Genomic DNA, 19,866 nt, shown 5'->3' with positions numbered 1-19,866 from the left:
AAACAAAACACTAGAACAATGAAAAATGAAGAAGCAATTTTGTTGCTCGGAAATATTAGCTGGTCAAGCTACTCTGAAATTCGAGCTTAAATAAAGTTTATGTATGTATGTATGTATGTATGTATGTATGTATGTATGTATGTATGTATGTATGTATGTATGTATGTATGTATGTATGTATGAAGACAAATTGTGACATACTTATAGTATTTTTCAGCAGTGACAGAAAACTTTGAAAATAAAAAAAAATATTTCTTCTGATGTAATGGTATTTACAAAGAAAATCACACGTTATTTCACATTAACATAAAAAAGACCAATAGGTGATTTAATCAGCTGATTTGATACAATTTGGCAAAAAGAACATTACATTATTTCCTTAATTTTGGAAATAATATTTACAAAAAGTTTTCAAGAGATTTATTCAATGGATTCAATGAAAACATCAAAGAGAGAAACGCAGAAATCTCGCACTACAAATCCAACAATCAGCTCTAATAGAGCAAGTTTTAAACTACAAAAACGTAACGTGGCGAACAAATTTACAGAGCCAGTATGGAGCCGCCATACTGAGATACATCATGTGAAAGCCGATGGAAGAAAAAAGAGTTTGTTGAGAGCTCCTGCCTAGGTATAGTTTAATAACAGGACTTCTTGTGACATATTGAATTGGGAATAAATAAATGAATAAATAAAACTAAATGAATAAAGAAGCTTCAAGATTACATCATCCCCGGCAAGCTTTGCTAAATTTCCCAACGCTTGCACAATTGGTTGATTTTTTCGTTGTCCATAATCTTTGCAGCGCGAACATCCCTTTTAAAATCTTTAATTTGTCTTCGATGTTTCGCCCTTCTGTTCCTAAACCATGTTGTCACTTGGGCTCCAGAAATTTCCAGCGAATGCGCAATTTCGTCTCTGTTTGAAGGGGAAATAAATTTTTGGAGCACAAACCGTGTTTGGAGCTGCAGTATTTGTTCATTGGTGAAAAACTGCTTTTTCTTTAGCATTTAAAGAAACCGGAATTGCGCCCGATAGATATTGGAAGTTACCCTATCAGCGCGTGCGCAATTTACACTACCAGCGCACTTCGGTAAGATCAAACAAAGCCACATGGAGTTAGTTTTTCTCTTTCTGTTCGTTAAACGCGGGAATAATCTGATCTCCACTCCCCATGTTTCATTCCTTCCCCCCTCTTTCCGATGTTGTAATCACGTGAGAGTGTCCACAAAGCGTGTTTCAAGATTGAAAGGGGGGAAGGGGAGCTGGCTATTGGCCAAAAAGATACTTTTTTCAAAAACGGAATAACGCTTGATGGACAGCGTTTGCTTTGCCGAAATGTCTCAAATCTTTTGTCCCGGATTGTCAACTTTAGATACTCAGTGCCTCCTTTCCCCGCTTTTTAGGTCCAGACAAGAGAACCGTTTTCCCGCCCCAACCCCGAAGAAACCGAAGATATCGCTGTATACGTACAGGAATATCTTCAACAGGGAGTTCAACCTGAGTTTTGGTTTACCGCAAACGGATACGTGTGCCAGGTGTGAAGCTTTAGACATGGCATTATTGTCTTGTGGCGGGGAGGACGAGATGAACCGCCTTCTAGAAGAGCATCGAGAACACCAGGAAAAAGGGGGAAATGGATACGAATCCAAGAGGAGAGATAAGCAGCGCACTCAACAAAGCTGGAAGGGCAAGACCCGCACCCTTGGAGAGAACAGCACTTCAAAAGACGCGATTGACATGATAACTTTTGACTTCCAACAAAATCTGCCCACGCCACATCTTCATCATAATGACATTTTTTATTTGAGACAGCTATGGACATATAATTTTGGCATTCATGACTGCATTAACGAGCAAGGATACATGTTTTTATGGAGCGAGACCACAGCAAAGCGCGGTTCATCAGAAGTTGCCTCATGTCTCCATAAATTCTTCACAGAATTCAAATCAGGAGCAAGGTTAGTCGTTTGTTGCTGTACACTCTTTAACAAAAAAAAAAACTGTTAGCCTTAGGCAGGCAAGGAGGTAACGAGTGCTCTTGTCATTTTTATGTGCCTTGTAACAGAATAAAGCTCGGTTAAATCCTTTTTGTAATTGTTTTTTCGAGAAGTTCCTGCTATGGATTGTTAAAAATGCGGGATTTGTAATGATTTCGAAGCTTCGCTAGCGGAAAATTGGCGACGTTACCCGGGTTTTTACTTTCACAAGCACGCTTAATTTTTTTTCAATTTTTATGAATTTTTTTTAAGAAACAGTTGACAGGCCGCGAGTTTGAGAACATTCTCAGAACATGATCGGGCTAAGCTGCCTAAGCTAAGAAATGTGACTAGTAAAGGGGGTTAGCTTTTAAAGAAATTCTTGTGCATCGGTGAGGGTGTGGTACCCCAAAATTGGTCTTATCAACTAAATCCATTTGCAGTGGCCAATTTTCATTATCAATTCAGTTGATAAAACCACTAGAGTAAACCTGCCAATATTTTTTTCCTTTACAGGTCACTTGTGAGTTATTCCGATGGATGTTGCGGTCAAAACAAAAATGTAACAATAATTGGTTTTTATAATGAAATGCACCGAAATAGAGTATATGAAAGAATCGACCGCAAATATCTTGAACGAGGCCACACATATTTAGAAAACGATCGAGATTTTGCCCAAATTGAAAAAAGAAAGAAAACAGCGACCATGTATTTACCGCAAGACTGGGTGGAAGTCGTGAGAGACTCTAACGTAACGAAACCGTTTGAAACGACAGCGATGCAGCGGGAAGACTTCCTTGATTGGAAAGGTTTCAAGAACGAGCGATACAAGATGGCCACAAAGGATCAGGAGGGAAAGCGAGTTCTACTCAGGGACATTCACTGGTTGAACTTTGGATGGGGGGAGGAAAAGGAAGCGGGAAAGGTTGTAATGAAGCATCACCCAGACGAAGTGTGGGTAAGATTTAGTTTAAGAGAGGATGAACCTTGGAAAAAATTAAAAATCGTGAGGCCAAGGCAAACCACAACGGGGCAATCAATTCCACGGGAACTTTATCAAGGACAGGTTCTCCTAAAAACTGCCAAAGTAAGAGACTTGAAAAAAATTGCCTCACAATTTGTACCACCTCTACAACGTACATTTTACGTTGAACTAAAGGACAATGGCTCAGAGGACGGAAATTCTACGGACGAGGACCCTGTAAAATAAACTAATACTCAGGTCAAATTCCAATACATTTATTACTCTCGCCAATCACTACAAAAAAAAACGACACAAAGAACCAATCAGCATTCAGAGCTAAAGCAATTACAACAGTGCAGCCGGCGCCAATCGCGGGGAAATACATGCGAGCCAGTCACGGTCGGCGGGTTCTGCTTCTTTCTGGCTTAAAAAGTGGTGCGAGTTTTTCTAAAATTGGAATTTGACTTAAGTATATAACTGCAACTAAAGATGAGATAAAGTTTGTCTTGAGATGAATTAGGATATGCAAAATATTATTTTTATGGACGTCTGGTCATTAGGACCAGACTCCCGGGGGGGGGGGTACTCCCTTATATGGGCTATACAGGTATGTGCGGCCCCAAAGGGTATGGTTTTTCAGCCGTTTTCGTCATAAATAGGGTATCAATTTTAGTTGATTTTACCCATTTTGGTCATAAATAGTTTCGAATTTATGGTCAGGTCATAAATAGAATATGGCAGATTTTGGTCATAAATAGGGTAAGGGTTTTGGGAAGCGGGCCGCACACCCTCGCCCAATTTTTCCGGGTGTACCCCACCCCGGGGACCAGACACACGTTTCACAAGTAAAGATGGAAAAAAGTGAGTTTACACTGAGCTCATGTTTATCGGTGAAATGAATATTTGCCTTTTGAATAAAACAAAATTGTTCCTCTTCGACTTTTCAGCAGATATTTAACTTTTATATCCCATTGATCTCCAGCAGTGAGTAAAAAATTACACATCTTTTTTATATTTTCGTGGAAACAAAGGTATCTTGTTGCATACATTGGCATATTGTATCAAATTACAAACGTGTGTGTGAAAAGTAAAATTGTCACATTTGCTACAAAATGAACAAAACTCAACATAAAATATCACAATAAATTTAAAACCGTCTTGACAAACGGTAACTGTAAGCTGTCTTTGGGCCTTGAAAGAAAACACAAACATGAAACACACACTGCTAGGATATGTCTTATCAAGTTTTTGTCCGCTCATATTCTGCGAAGGGGAAAAGGCCCAGTTGACTACCAAGGGAGAGAACGGCATGGGTGAGGACCTGTGTGACTATTGTATCAGAGCCGTAAGTCTCTAGTTAGATGGAGATGAACTAAAAATGGCTTTACGGACCCGAAAAGTTTCCGGGGCTTTCGAGAAACGGGTCTCCGGCGTCATATGTAGGTTGAGTTTGTTGTTGGTTCTCTTCTCTGCTCCGAGAGGCTTCCGAGAGGTACTTCATTGCACACCATTCAACGATTCTTCGATATTTTAACTTCGTTTTCCTCGAAAACGAAAAACAAATTGGCGAAAAAAACAGCAAGGCATTGTTAAGTAAGTAAATTGAAGGCTATATGCAAAAAATCGGGCACTTTTGACGAAAAAAAATTTTGGACCTAAATAGTCACTTCCCTTGTGCTATAACAGGCAAAAAATCTTGCAGGATCATCAGCAGATGTAGACTATGCAGCGTATCCAACAACTGCAGGCGATGCTCTGTCAGGAGTTCTACCAAAATTCTCTATTCGCGCTATTGTAGGCGTTCAGCGCGAATAGAGTCAACCTCCGCTATCGTTTTTCTTAAAAATCCCGCCAAGAAAAATGGCATTCTCCTGCTACAAACCGAGGGTGCATGTCTCTGTCAACCTATTAGCTGGAGTATGGCCGCCATCTTGCGCGACTCCGTCGTCGTCGCCGTCGTGGTCGTGCGTACGCGCCCACGAGCAATACCGCTGGCCATGATAACCATGAGAAAATCAATTCATGGGTTTTCTTTTCTTCCCGATATGGGTATGGGGCTCCGCTATAAACGAAAACACTCTTTGAGTGGGCAATATGCGTTATGAGCGTGTTTTTTTCTTACATGTGTCACCGACTTCCATGGCGCGTTTGTACTGCCTACGGAATCCACATTGCAAATAGAGCGTTAATATTCGAAAGATTCTGGTCATACCCATGTCAGCAATTTGTTATTTCCACGTCAACATCTTGCAAAGCGCTTTACAAATACGTACTTTGAAAATTACTAAAAGGATCATTGCTATCGTTATTTTAATCTTTTTTTTTTAACGGCTAGTGCTGTTTTGGTTCCTTTTTGGCGTTAATTTTGCCGTTTAGGGAAAGGAAGAATTATATAAATTTTCAATCGTAAAATTATATTCTTTTCAAAATCTCAGCCTCAGGTTTATTCTTAAAGTATTCTTAAAAACCTCAGCTTCTGCTCGCTTTTCAGCCATCCTTCTCCCTCCCCCTCCCCCAGATCTCAAGTCGTTTTGCATCTTAGGGTGAAAGTCATTTTCTCAACGCAATTTTGATTGTCTGTTTGCTCTTCATGAATTTTTACTAAACTCCCAATTTAGAAACGCTGGTATTTGAATATTGGTATGATACTATTAATTTCATTTATTATGTATATGATTTAGTTCCAAAGCATTTAGCGGAAGGATGGAAGGCGGAGGTGTCCAAGGGTGGGTTTGTGCAATGTTCTAGAGGAAAGCGCGAACCATCCGAGAAGCCTGAACACGTTGAAGGTGAAGAGGACATGGGTGACGGCGTGGACGAGGAGGCAGGAGAGGACGGCAAAGGGGTGGATCCTAGCTCGCTGTTGTCATGTCCTGTTGAGGGATCCATACGCACCTATCAACAGTACCAAAACCTGGAGTGCCATTTGCTCTTTGGGAAGTGCAAGCTCGTTTCAGAGAAGTATACCCTTTTAGATACCGCTAAATTGGCGTATGCTGAGAAAGTTCAAGAGGGCTTCACTACTCAGCCAACACTAGCTGCGCCAACCACCACTGAAGTCTCTTCAGAATCACCCTTGGTGCAAGGCTGGGCTCTTAAAGGTACGAAAGAAACCACCCGTTTTAACGAGAATCAGCGTCAGTACCTCGATAACAAGTTCCAGATTGGACAGGAGAGTGGCCATAAAGCCGACCCTGAGAAGGTGTCACGGGACATGCGCTATGCTAGAAGGAACAACAGTGAGTGGTGCTTCGACGTGGAAGAGTTCTTGACTGCACAGCAGATTCAGAGCTACTTTTCACGTACTGTTGCAAAATTGAGGCACGCAGTTACCGCTCAGTCAGGGCATGACTCTATAGACGATAATGATAGCCAGGCGGCCCAAGAACAGGAAGCTTACTCGTCTGCCCACTTAGCTGTCCTTCACCAATGCGAGCTGTTGCATCCCATTGTCTGTGACACCCTGAACATATGTTTTTTGTACAGCAGCAACAAACTGACCAAGCTCAGAGTCGCACAACTGAGGCTTATCTGCAGCTACTACAACATGGACATAGAAGAACAACAGTCAAAGTGAAAAGCGCCTTATATTACTTTTATCTCGGATCTTGTTGGGTCCTGTTCTTGTACTAAGGTCTAAAGAGTGCTTGCGATGTTACCGGAATGTAAAATATCCTCTGATAATATTACTTGTCCCATTTGCTATATTTTGCTTTCATACAAACTTATACTGATGTTCTTCCTATCGGAATTATTCCATCTCTTGTACCGTTTATTCCGTTCTTGTATAATTTATTTCAAGTGCGTTTTGTTAAAGTGGTACTATGATCAAATTTTTACCCCTTGATTTTTTTGGTGTATCACATAAAATGGCATGAAAGAATAAAAATGGCCTTTACCGTTTGCAAATATCTGCATTCGTTCCGGAGATATTTAAGTTTGAAAAATGTGTAAAATATGCAAATGAGATAGCTAATGATATCATATACTCAGACCAATACTATATCAAGTATATAAATAGAGCTGTCTTGGTCAATTTCCAGCACAGACCACTGACACTCGGTAGGCTAATAGCTCTACAGATAACACACCTAAAGCAACAAACAATTTTGTTCCCATGGCAACTCACTCTTTTCCAGTCCCCACCCACTTGATTTCAATATTTTAGTGATTTTCAGCTCAAAAAATATTTTAAAAGGCCATGAACTCGACCTAACATATTCATATGCTTGCTGGATCATGCATATGAGGCACCATCAGCAAATATCACAATTGAATGCCAAAGGTGGCCAGAAAAGCCGTTTATATTGGGGAGGTCTGGAATCCAGTATGTTGCTATGGTAACAAAACTGTCAAGCTTATATTGCGGAGCACATTTAGTAGAATCTTACTGCAAAGAATCAAACATTTCTTATACAAATTGGCTGAGATATCTTTCTTCATTATATTTGATGAAAATTTGGTTGGGTGTATGACGTCATCACGTGGATAATTTGCATATTTTAAAAACTTGAATATCTCTGGAACGAAAAGAGATATATGAAAATAGTAAACAGCATTTTTCTTCTGATGCAGGCTACTCGTTTATGTTTTAAAATGGCATAGATGGGAAAGATGGGATTTTTGTCATAGTACCACTTTAAAGTTATAAACAATCGAGAATGCCAGAGGTTTTTTTTTATCTTTCTTTTTCATTGTATTCTACAACCGAAATCGTAATTTAGGGTCGGATATGAAGCGAAAAAAAAAGCAAAAAAAAAAACTATCGTGCCCACAATCAAAGTATCTGTCAGCGGTCTCTCGTAACAGAGACTGTAATGCATATTTCTGCCGTTGACAATGAATCCTGTAACTGTCGAGAATGCTGATCCGGCGGCAGATTTTTCAAGCTTAATACAAGGTGCGAAAGACGCTGTTCTCATTTTAAGTGTTAGAGAGCCATGGCGGAGTGACAAATGTTCCGATTTGATTTAATTAAGAGTGCTTTGACCTTGACAAACATATCGTGACCCATTTACACATTACAACTCGAGGTCTAAAGAACAGCCAAACTTTCAAATTTTTCCTTTAAGTGCCTATGAAGTAAAAAATAATTCCTGCTTATTTGAAAGGCGTTTTAAAGTAAAGAAGAGTGGCGTTTTCCTTTCTGGAATATCTTTTTTCGTTTTAGAGATATTCACGTTTTTGTATTATGCAAATGAGGAAAGTGATGACATCATAGGTGGTTCCACTAAAACAGCACAACACTCAATCGAGAATAACTCTAGAAATATTAAAGCAGTGTTCTTCAAGCTTGGCACCAGAAATGTACATTACAAAAGAAACAGAATGACACCTACCATGTTGTTGCCATGGCAACACTCTTGGCTCCAGTCTCTTTCTGTGAAAAACCAAAGATCCCCATTTGCACTCTTTTAAAGTGGAACAGAGGGTCTTGCTCGGAACACACATGGTTCCCATATTGTCCAGAACCAGCAACATAACTGTTGTCATGGCAATGGCACGATGGCTGTCATTACGTTTCTTTTGTGATGTACATTTCTGGTGCCAAGTTTAAAGAACATTGCTTTGATATTTCTAGAGTTATTCTCGATTGAGTGTTGTGCTGTTTTAGTGGAACCACCTATGATGTCATCACTTTTCTTACAAAAACGTAAATATCTCTAAAACGAAAAAAGATATTCCAAAAAGGAAAACGCCATTCTTCTCTTCTTTGAAAAGTCTTTCAAATCAGCAGCAATTATTTTTTACTTCATAGGCACTTTAAAAGTTATAGCAATCAAGCAGAATAGTCTTGTAAACATTAGTTTGTGAGTGATGGCAAATATTATTACAGCGCTGAGTTTCAAAAATATATTGTCATTATGTTTATGCGACCTTTCGACATCGGTTACGCCATTATCAAAAGAGCTCAAATTTCACGAAACTATTGCGTGTATTTTTCGACCTCAAAAATTTCATTTTATGTAGCCATGGTTTTGAAAATGGATTTTGCAAGAAGAAATAATGCTCTTTCACATGGAATAAGTCTTGATACACCAGGCGAGGTACCAGTCAATGATTTTAGGCCCTTATTTTGTGAATTTTGCGGAGCGAGAAATCGCTCGAATTATTGTAAATACTGGAAAGTTTGTCAAAAGTTCAGTTTTAATTTAAACTGAGTAACTAACCACTCAAAGTGTGTATTATCGTCTGCCTTATTTGATTTGTTACTTGCTGTTTGGTAAAAAAGGTGTTTTGATTTTCAAAGGAGGTCTCAGCGGTGTGCGGTATCAGACTCCTAAAACCAGTTCTGAGAGCTGCGAAACCAAATTTATCTCCGTACGTCCAAAATATTTATTGGATCAAGGTAAAACATATATTTTTAGGAATAGTTCACCAAGGGCTATCTTGAGAATGTTTTTCAGATTTTTCGTTCTCTTGCTATTGCGCGGCCCGGTTGAAAATTAGTGACATTAAGGTTGATGAATGTTTGAGAACATGTTAAAAGCTTAGCTGAAAATTGGTGAATACAGCAGAAATAATCAGCAAAATTACGATGACGTTTTCTTTAATCAACTCGAGTAACGATTTTGATTTTGTTGGCTGAGTTATCAAAACTTCTTGTCTATTTTATTTTCGCAGTGTAAAATTTCACTATGTTGAAGAAACACAAATGATGTTAGTGGCCTTTTGGCGTTGGTGAAAATTGTTGCAGCATCTCGGCACAAAAGACAACGAAAGAAATCTTTGTCAAGATTTGTAGACAATTGAAAACACCGACTCGGATTTAAAAGTGCACGCGCTGCACTATGCAAATGAGAAAACTTTTGCAAACTCGCCAAACAAACAGAAACAATAAGGAACTATCAAAAACAGGGTTTGGTTATGATCAAGCATTGTTCGGGAAACTCACAAATTAACTCGATACCAGAGCAAAGATTTTTCTTACATAACTTTTCTTTACAGAACAAACGCGCGTACAGCTAGCGCGAGCAGGTATTATTCATTCACAGCGCAAAATTAAAGTCTTGTTTTCGACCCTGAAAAACTCACCTTTTCCATTAGCTCAGAGCATAAAACTACATATAAGAGCCCTGGTTCTTATTCCCTGCCTTATTCCCTGCCATCGGTGTGAAAAATGTGCAAGAGAGTCTCGCAACTCTGACCATTTGATCACGCAACATGGCAACATCCATGCGAGAGCCCACGACAGGTGCGTGAATCCGTGCGGATATATGACATCAGGATGGCACAATTTGTTCTAAAAATAGAAACATTGTCCCATATCATAAGTGCTCGCAGATCCCAAGACTTACGTCCCCGATTATGGCTCCTGATTCATGACAGTAGAATTTTTCACGCCTACTTAATACTGATTGGTCAAGTCAAGTCAAGTCAAGTCATCTTTATTCAGGCAGGGTAGCCCCATCAGTCAGGCTGGTATCAAAAGGGGCCCTATGTAAAATTAAGACTACATGATTAAAAATTCTGAATTTAAAAATTACCGCAAAGTTATGTACTAGGAGTTTAAAAATTGAATAAAAAGGAAATTACATAGCTATGAAATACATTTTTTCTAGATCAATACAATAAAAGAGAACAATCAAAGTATATTTAAGTATTATATTGGTAGAAAACTAATGGCTACAATGAAAACTAAGAGAGTTCTTAAAAATGGAAAGTGACGTGGCTTCTTTTACTGATGTGCGTAAATCTTTAAAAAGAACCGTGCCTGAAAATCTAAATGTGTTTTTCCCTAGCGTTAACTTAGGGTTCGGTAGGTGGATGTCGTTCCTTTGCCTTGTCTTGTAAGTGTGAATAGTGCGATTTCTAATAAAACAACCCGATAAATATGGAGGAACTGAGTCATTTAGACATTTTGTAACTAAGATATATTCGTGGGCTTTCCTTTGTGTTTCCAAATCAACCCACCCTACATTTTGAAAGCTTCTTCGGTCATTGCCCTCCTTTGTATTATGTGTGCTGCCCTGTTTTGTAGACGTTGCAAACTGTTACTGTATCCGATTGACAGCCCACCCCATACCGTATCAGTGTAATCAAACATCGGCTTTATACACGCATTTAGCAGCTTTTCGGGTAAGGAAAGGGCGTATGCGGGACAGCAGGCCAAGATGTTTGCTCATTTTGTTACAAATCATTAGAAAACAGCCCTAAGAAAATACGCGTGCTAATTGGTTAAAAATCGTGTTTCTATTGAGCAATTAGATTATGAGCTCGAGATTTCTATCGCGTGATAGTTGACGAGGGCGATCCCCGAGTCAACTATCACTCATAGAAATCGAGAGCGAATAATCTAATTGTTTTAGTATAAATCTACTAGTCGTTCAAAACTTCATTTAAATCCTCTTCATAGAAAATTCGAAAATGCCAAGAAGCGGCCATCATTTTGTTAACAAGCGCACACTGCTACGCTACTCACTATCTATCACAGAATAGCTGGTGAGTAGCGTAGCCAATCAGAGAATGGCGTTCGTGATAGAACGCTAGTAGATTTATAATGGTAATTGAACTAAGTGAAGTGCAATTTGGTCTGAAATCACACGTGTGATTTCAAAATCGAGCGAGCGCGCAGCGTGAGTTCGATTTGAAATCGCAAGTGTGATTTCAGACCAAAATTGCACAACACAACGTTCAATTGCCACTTTATTAGATCCATTTTGAAATTGCACAATTTTATCGCCTTTAATTTTAGATCCAGTAGCCGGTTTGTTAAAAATAGCGGAACCAGAAACACCTTTACATCTCATTTAGTATGCAAAACGATGTCATGTGACGAAAATGCATTCGAGCATAACAAAGGAACAAGCAGTTGTGAAGTCAGAACGAAAACAGTCTCCTTCGTGCATAAAAGTTCAATTTTCGTCGCCTGAATCAATGATGGAAGGCCTTCCTTTCTTCTGTGGTTGAGGCTGAAACTTCTAGTTGTATTTGGAGAAGGAATTTGAAGGTGCAGCTACTGTAATTCTGCGATGGATTTCTTTTGAGTTATGAACTCCCTCAAGTGCCAGATGCCCAGTGGATAGTTTTTCTCTTTTAAATATCATTCAATGGCACTCTGGGTGATTTTAAGGGATTCCAGCTCGTTATCATCTCCGTTTCTTTTTGTGACCTCGGCATAGACCTTTATACTCAGGACCTTGTCAAGTTCTTTGTTTCAAGATATTTTCAAGATGGCCGGACTGGCACCAGCCTCGGAAGACGTTCATTCATTCACTGTTTTGTGGAGCGGGGCATATTTTGACTATGTTTGTTCACAGCAACAGAGTTGAGCTCTTGCATTGCTTCGTTTGAAACTACCGGAAACCTGACGCATCTAACCTCTTGAGATGGCTATGAATTTGTTATTGTGTGGTTTTCGTTTGTTTGTGTTTTGCTGGATTCGGTATCATATGGATCTTGAGCAGATGATCATGTTGAAGAAAAATCGCCAAAATATTCGTCAAAATGGACTCTGAAAGTTGGAAACTTCACTTAAAGTAGGTCTTCATCCTGAAAGAGCTCGTAATCGTCATTCAGAACTGTAATTAATTAAATTCGTTAATTGTTTTGAAAAAAACACCACCAACAACAAAGTTTTTGGCAATAATAGTTGCAAAATTGCCCCCACAATGGATTTTTGTCTTTCATTTTCCTGAAATTTTATTGATTACCGTAAACTAACCTTGAAGTCTGATTGGTTATTTGGTTTTACTGTTCCATTCTCATTGGCTCTGAGAAAGATGCGATTTAGAGCAAAACATAGTGCGATTCATGTATGTAGTGGGACTTCATGCTGTCCAATTTGGAAATAATTGGATGAAAAAAATTCCGAGGACAGCCAAAATTGGATGAGGCTGCAGGCCAAGTCCAATTTGGCTGTCAGAGGAATTTTTTGAATCCAATTATTTCCAAATTGGACAAGTATGTAGTCTTGTTACTTATTAATTATATAGCTCGTGACGTAATACAGCTTTGCAAGGAAAACTACAGTAACTGCCTCCGAAGAAAAACAGACTGGGCCCTCCATCTTCCGAAACTTGGGAAAGTTTCGAAAATATCCGGTGATCTTCGGAGATCGCCGGAGATTGTCCCAAGTCTTGGGAAATCCTGGGAAGTGTTCGGATGATCTTCGGAAATCTTTGGAAGTGTTTGGGCGAATTTCAGAAATCCTCGAAAGTATTCAGGTGATCTTCGGAAGTCTGGAATTGTTCGGGGGATCTTCGGAAATCTTCGGGAGCGTTCGGGTGATCTTCGAAAATCTTCGGAAGATTTCGTGTGGCCTTCGATAATCTTCGGAACGTTAAGAGCCAGGCTCCCTAACATAAGCCGTGCATCCTTAGAGTAACACATTCACGTTAGATCGACTACGGCCGTTAAGTCTGCTCATCCAGTCCATTCAGATTTCAAAAGGTAAGCATGGCTTTGTTGTGGTATTGTAAATGATGCTGAATATAAAGTGTACCTTGATAGAGAGCATAACATGGATCATTAAAACGAATTGGAAATTCCACTTCTCTCGCGATTCGAGGGTGTCTTCTTCACAGGCAGCGATGATCCCTAAAGCTACTTGATAAGGGAAGGTCAGGCAACACTTAGCTTAGTCGTGAACTGTACACAAGCAGTCTCAAATTGACACGACTTACTGAGAGTATAGCTTATGTTCTTATTTAGTGTAAATCTACTAACGTTCTATCACGAGTGCCGTTCTCTCATTGCTACGCTACTCACTGTCTACTCTGTCGTAGATGGCGATTAGCCTGGAAGTTTGCAAAATGGCGGCCTTTCCTTTTACGACCTTTTACGAAGTGTCTGTGAAGGGGATTAAGATAAACTTTTGAACGACTAGTAGATTTCTGGATTTCTAAGTGTCATAGTTGAGACAAGCTGCGCCTCCTTCAATTATCACGCGACAAAAACCTCTCAAAAGGAAAGTGTGATATTTGAGACAAGCTGCGCCCCCTTCAATTATCACGCGATAAAAATCTCGATCTCAATGATCTAATTGTTAAAAAGCTGGATATAGCACGTAACTTGGGTGTCTAACGTTGTTGTAGTGTTATGCTACAGAATTATACTACATCAAATCTAAACTACGTCATAATAACAGAGATATCTTGCGATATTCTGATGAACTCATCTAAACCTTAAAGAGGACGCTATAGATGGAATCTGAGTAAATGAAGTACTCGAGAAACTGAACACCGACTAGTCATGACCCCTGTACTGTCTTGCTGTTGGACACTGCTGAGAAATAGACATTCTAGTATTTCCATGGGAAACTGAATGATAATTTTAAAAAATAATGTGAGGGAACCTTCGCTTTGAATAAGACAGCCAGAAATGCAAATCTTTAGACGACCTCTTTCGTTATTTAGCATTTCCAATAGTACAACTGGCAACCTGAAGTTGAGTTCTCCACTTGCTATATTGAATAGATGACAGGTCTTTTAGTCAACACGTGTAGGGTAGGGGTGGATGGAAAGGATGATCGCGTTGGTCCTTAGACATGCCGAGGGAGTACTTCGGTGACATTTGTTATCCAGTTATCCAAAGAACGGTGGCAGGGAAATCTGTTCGTACCTAATTTCGCACCGTACTTTCGTTTCGAGAGGTCGATCGCTCGACTAATTTCTTTCTAAAGCGTGACTTCAAGAGTGGATTCTGGGGGAGAACTCGTTTGACATCTCGGGGTGAACTCGAAAAATTTGTGTGCGAAACCTCCATAATTACATGTAAGTTATACATTTCATGTGCGCTTTGTTTTTCGGCATCTTCAAGATCTGTAACTATACACAGCGGGAGTCTAAGAGACGGGACTGGACTACAAGAAAAACTGTTTCGTGAGATTTATTTATGTATTTATTTTCAGAAAGATGAACGTGCTGTTGGCTGCATGTGGGGTTGTCTTTCTATTTTGCCTCTCTGTAGCTCTCCCTAGACCAGATAACGGTAATTGGTATTTTAGTGTATATAATTTATTCATATTTTAGTGTAGATATCTTAGTCTTCTCAGTTTTTTTGTTTTGTAGTAGTCTGGTATGGGTTTCTTCGAGGTTACATGGCTTGACACTTAAATAAAGTTGTTGTTGTTGTTGTTGTTGCTGTTGTTGTTGTTCTTCTTTTTCTTCTTCTTCTTCTTCTCGTCCTCAGTAATGTGTGCTTAGATGATGATGATGATGATGATGATGATGATGATGATGATGATGATTATTATTATTATGTTCGTAACCAAATGATGAAAGCTATTGAGCAAACCTTGATATAACTCTCTTGTCTATTTAACAATTATTCGAAGAGCGCGCGTTGGACATGAGATGGCACAGCCATCTCATATCCAACAAACACGAGTGGAATAATGGATTTATCATTTGATGAAAACTTTCCCAAAATATAGAAAACTAAAATAAAATAAAAATAAAAACGCCCTAAAAAATCATGCGTACGCTTACCACATTTGTAGAGCATGGTACGATGGCTAAGCAAATGAAAACATCATCCAATGATCCAGTTTTTAATAATTTTTATTTTGTACATATTCTCCAACTTACGCACTATATCACGTTTTTCATAGCCATGGAGACGCAAAGAATAGTAATACTGCTTATTACTTTGTAATTCAGTTCTATTATGTTATTATAGTATCGCACCAGTGCGAAGATCATTTTCAGAACTGTACTTATCTGGCCTTAAGTGGCGCCTGCGCTAAAGACTCGGCATGGATGACTGCGCACTGTGGCATGTCCTGCAACTCATGTCAAGGTAAGTTTCTATTTCACAGTTTCCAGTTGGAGATCTACGTAAACCACTGGACTGGGAAAACCTGCTTAATTTATTTTACAGTAACCCTCCCTATCTTTTGACCATGTGTAGCCAGCCAGAATCCAAATAACTGCCAATTACTATATTTAATCGTACCATTTAGGCACGCGTCTGCGGCATATTAGGCGAATTTGGGCGAGCCATGGTTCCTATTTTGGGGAGACGTACTCGAGCCAAAATACCCATGGCGAGACCAAACGAGCTTACGATATTCCTCGCACCCAAATTCGAGCATGATATCGTAGCCATATCAGGTCAGTGACTTGATATCGTAGGATATCAGGACAGTATACAAGGCTTCTGATTGGCTAATTGCGAATATGGGTACGGTATCTTTACCCAGTTTCTCCTTTTAACCGAAATACACTGTCAAGCAAATAGCCATAGAAAGCGAGGGATCAGGTAAGTGATACTCTCTTGATGTTCGCAGTAAGGACAATTCATACTTCATGCTTGGGCTTGTTTAACCTTCCCACGCAGATCTCATTTATGATTTTGGCCTGTTAGAAAGATTGCGTGAGTGACGACCCAAAACAAGATCTGTACTGGAGGCTACTGTCTCTGTTATTTTCCTCAGGAACACCAACGTTTCCTGTGTGTGAAGACCGGCACAAATACTGCCCCTACTGGGCTTACGCTGGAGAGTGCAAAAAAACTTCTGCTTACATGTTGGTGAACTGTAAATACAGTTGTAACATTTGTGGAGGTAAGTACTGTCACATGTATGCGAACATTACAATGAAGTGTGTTCAAAGAGGTAGTGCTTAAACTGAACTTTATATATATGTCTTTTTTAAATCTTTACTTCTTATCAGGAAATGTTGCGGAGTGTCAAGACCAAGACAAGAAATGCTCTTCCCTTGCAAACAAAGGAGATTGTTTGCATAATGCCGCGTACATGTTGGTTAAATGCAGGAAAAGCTGCTTCATGTGTGGAGGTAGGAAATAAAGTTTAAGAAAAGTAAATGATTTGTAGTACATCCAGTTATATAATCTATGATTACTTGTAGGTCAATTATGACACTTCACAGTACGTCAACTCTTGCTATACTACACAGTTAAGTGTAAATACACACAATATGCTGAGTAAACAAATCAAAATACAAAAAAATGGCGGCAAAACCGAGAACGAAGTTGAAAAGAAAGAGATTATAATGTCTCATGATAACTAAGTGAAAAAAAAATCAAATTTAGCTGACTCGCCAAATTCCGGGCGTGACTGTGTTTGCATCATGTACGATGATTTTTTTCTTAATTTATTAATAGTAGAGTCATCAGCATGTCCGGACAAGAATGACCGCTGTACCTATCTCGCTTACAACGGTGATTGCCGTACAAAGCAAACCTACATGATGAAGTTCTGTCAAAAGAGCTGCACTAGATGTGAAGGTCAGCTGTCACTGTAACTTTTAACACATTGAGTGATTTTATTGCCTGGACAACTCGAGACTGGGGGGGGGGGGGGGTGGAAACATCGTGTACATATTTTGAGGGTCGGTGGGGAGGAAGGTTATATCGTTCTTAATACAGCTGAGTGTTAAAACGTCGAGTTCAAGTGGCTGTGAGTACTTAAGGAATAATTTTGGGGTACAACTAAATGAAGCGTTCCGTTCTGCTGTATGTACTTATAGTGTCCCACATATAATCCCATACGCGCTCGCGTGGCAACTTACGCTTCAGGCCATAACTCTTCCTCCAAATGGAGCTATTCACAAAGTATTTCACAAGACCTGTATAATTTTGAATTACTACAGGCGAATAACTTTGCGCACGAGAATTTCCCATTCTCCTCGCAGCTAGGCAACTCGAGATCAAATCGCTCTTGCACCAGCTGAACTTTATCCTTGGATTCCATTCCTTAATTCTCTTATCATTTCGTTACCTGCAGGTTGTACTGACAAACACAAGTATTGTTCCTTTTGGGCTGCAAAAGGCGAGTGTGAAAAAAATCCTGGTTACATGAAGTTCTACTGCCAAAAGAGTTGCGACATCTGCCAAGGTATTTTTTTCATTTCTTTGATTTGTATTTGATTTGTATTGTTGGAGAGGCTCGTGATTTGCCGTCAGAGGTCAGCGTGGACAGTTCATTCACTTAGATAGACCTAACCTTACCAGCATCTGTGCTGAGACCGCAATATTGAATAACACTTGGCTGTTGGGCAGCATTCGTCTTTCAAACAGTCTTCAAATCCATATTACCATTACTATTTAGCGCACGTTACGTGTCATTATACAAAAAGAGTGTTGTGTTCTCTTTATAGGAAGTGTAAGATTTTGTTTCACATTCGATTGGTCTCGGTTCCTTCAACCGCCTGTTATCTCTTTTATGAAATAAATCTGCTTCTTATTATCATTGTTGTCACTTATTTATGCATTTTTCTTTCACACATTTTCCAGAGGGCATAAAAGGAAAACCGAACACTGCCAAGTAAACATAGAGGGCGACAATAGAGTTAATTTTAGATTTAAAGTAGAGTTATATTATTTTTTGTTCTTCTGATTGTTACGTTGAAATAAAATATGGTTAAAAAGCGACTTTTGTTTTGTGTATTGTGACCAAATAATTCAGTAAGTAAACCCCTAGTCAGCCATTCATTCCAACTCCATCCTCTTTTTTTTGCTGTTCTTAAAGGTATGGGAAAAAGGGAGAGGTTGAAGGATAAGAGGGGTAATCCCCATACAGGCCATATTCCTAAGGTAATCCCTCTTACGTTATTTTCAAAGATGGTACCCAGCTCTTCCGCAGATTTTACAACGTGCGTTGCGCCTTTGTTTTGGTGGAGGATTAAAATGCGTGTAAAGACTGGTTTCCATATGATCGCAGACGATCGCAAACGATCGCGGATCGCAGATCGCAGACGATCGCAAAGAGAGTTGTTTCCATATAATCGCAGACGATCGCAAGCGATCGCAGAGCCGACTGTTGCATACATTTCGGACAGCGGAACTGTCAAAATTACACGCGCGTTGTGCTGGCGGGAAAATCGCAGCAAACAATATGGCGGACGTCGAGGAGGAAACTTTGCTGCAAGCAAATTTATTTCTTCTTTTAGTCAACCTATTTTGAAATTCCCATGGCACTGCATCTTGCCGATCCAGAAGGTAGCGCTTTCAATCGCTTCAGATAACGACCATACGCAGTTCTTATGTTGCGGAATTTGACCTCCGCCTCAGCCGCCGATAAATTGAATTTCTCCCCGATTTTTCCCAGCAGTTAGCCTTTTTGTTTTTGTCTTTGAAATCTTTACTGTTACGGTGGAAACGCACTGAAATCGCGCAACTTCGTCCATAAATTTCTCGTTACTAAAGTTACGTTGTTCAACGCCAGCCATGTTTACAACAAATAAGCGGTTGCTTTGTTGCAAAGAAGCGTTGAATCATGGGTCGGAATTCAAAATATTATGGGATACGTTTCGATCGCAGATCGCAGAACTTTGGTTTCCATGTGATCGCACGATCGCAATTGATCGCAGACGATCGCAGAAGTGTGTTTCCATATGATCGCAGACGATCGGAGAACTTTTTGCGATCTGCGATCCGCGATCGTCTGCAATCATATGGAAACCAGCCTTAAAGCCGGATTGGATATTTCTAGATCCTTGCGGGATTTCTGAAACAGGGAGTGATCTAAAAGTAACTTGGGAGGGATTACGTTGTGAATATGGCCTATAATGCGGATTAACTCTATTCCTCTTCATCTTCTATTGACGCAAAATAATAGCGGGGATGCAAGGAATACGACCGGCATGTCGCAATAGACTAATTTCGATGTATTAAAATTCAGCCTGTAGTTATTCCCCAGAGCCTCGCACTAAGGTCTATTGCTACAGGCTGAATTTCAATATATCGAAATTGATCTATTGAGATACCCCTTCATATTGCGTGACAATCTCGTGGGTAAAACTCGCGGCTCAGTAAAATCCACTTATAAGCATGTGTTTCCTCATTCTCCTTCCCAGAGCCCACTGTGTCGAGAAACAACGAGAGATGATGTACCGATTGTCGCGAGGACTTCGCTTCGCTTCCGTTTGATACCCCTCCGTAATACAAAACCCCCTTTAAAGAGAGGTTGAATTATTCAAAATAGTGTCATTGCCAGTATTGCACGAGATAGCACACACT

At 39.7% G+C, this 19,866-nt stretch overlaps 2 protein-coding genes across 2 annotated transcripts; both read left to right on the top strand.

Moving 5' to 3' along the window:
- Positions 1–223: 223 nt before the first annotated feature.
- On the top strand, positions 224–2,018 carry LOC145481713 (uncharacterized). The gene has a single exon (XM_081460237.1). It carries the CDS (start codon positions 1,315–1,317, stop codon positions 2,008–2,010), a length of 696 nt encoding a protein of 231 aa, XP_081316363.1. The 5' UTR covers positions 224–1,314; the 3' UTR covers positions 2,011–2,018.
- A 10,536-nt stretch (positions 2,019–12,554) lies between these two features.
- On the top strand, positions 12,555–19,802 carry LOC145482727 (uncharacterized). The gene is made up of 8 exons (XM_081461369.1): positions 12,555–13,335; positions 14,795–14,874; positions 15,565–15,684; positions 16,322–16,450; positions 16,560–16,682; positions 17,011–17,133; positions 17,633–17,743; positions 18,142–19,802. Exons 2-8 carry the CDS (start codon positions 14,799–14,801, stop codon positions 18,174–18,176), a joined length of 717 nt encoding a protein of 238 aa, XP_081317495.1. The 5' UTR covers positions 12,555–13,335; positions 14,795–14,798; the 3' UTR covers positions 18,177–19,802.
- Positions 19,803–19,866: the final 64 nt, after the last annotated feature.

This window comes from Orbicella franksi, chromosome 3 (assembly GCF_964199315.1).
Source record: "Orbicella franksi chromosome 3, jaOrbFran1.1, whole genome shotgun sequence".
Lineage (NCBI taxonomy): Eukaryota > Metazoa > Cnidaria > Anthozoa > Scleractinia > Merulinidae > Orbicella > Orbicella franksi.
The sequence above is the reverse complement of the archived record's forward strand: the minus strand, read 5'-3'. Positions and strand labels throughout refer to the sequence as shown.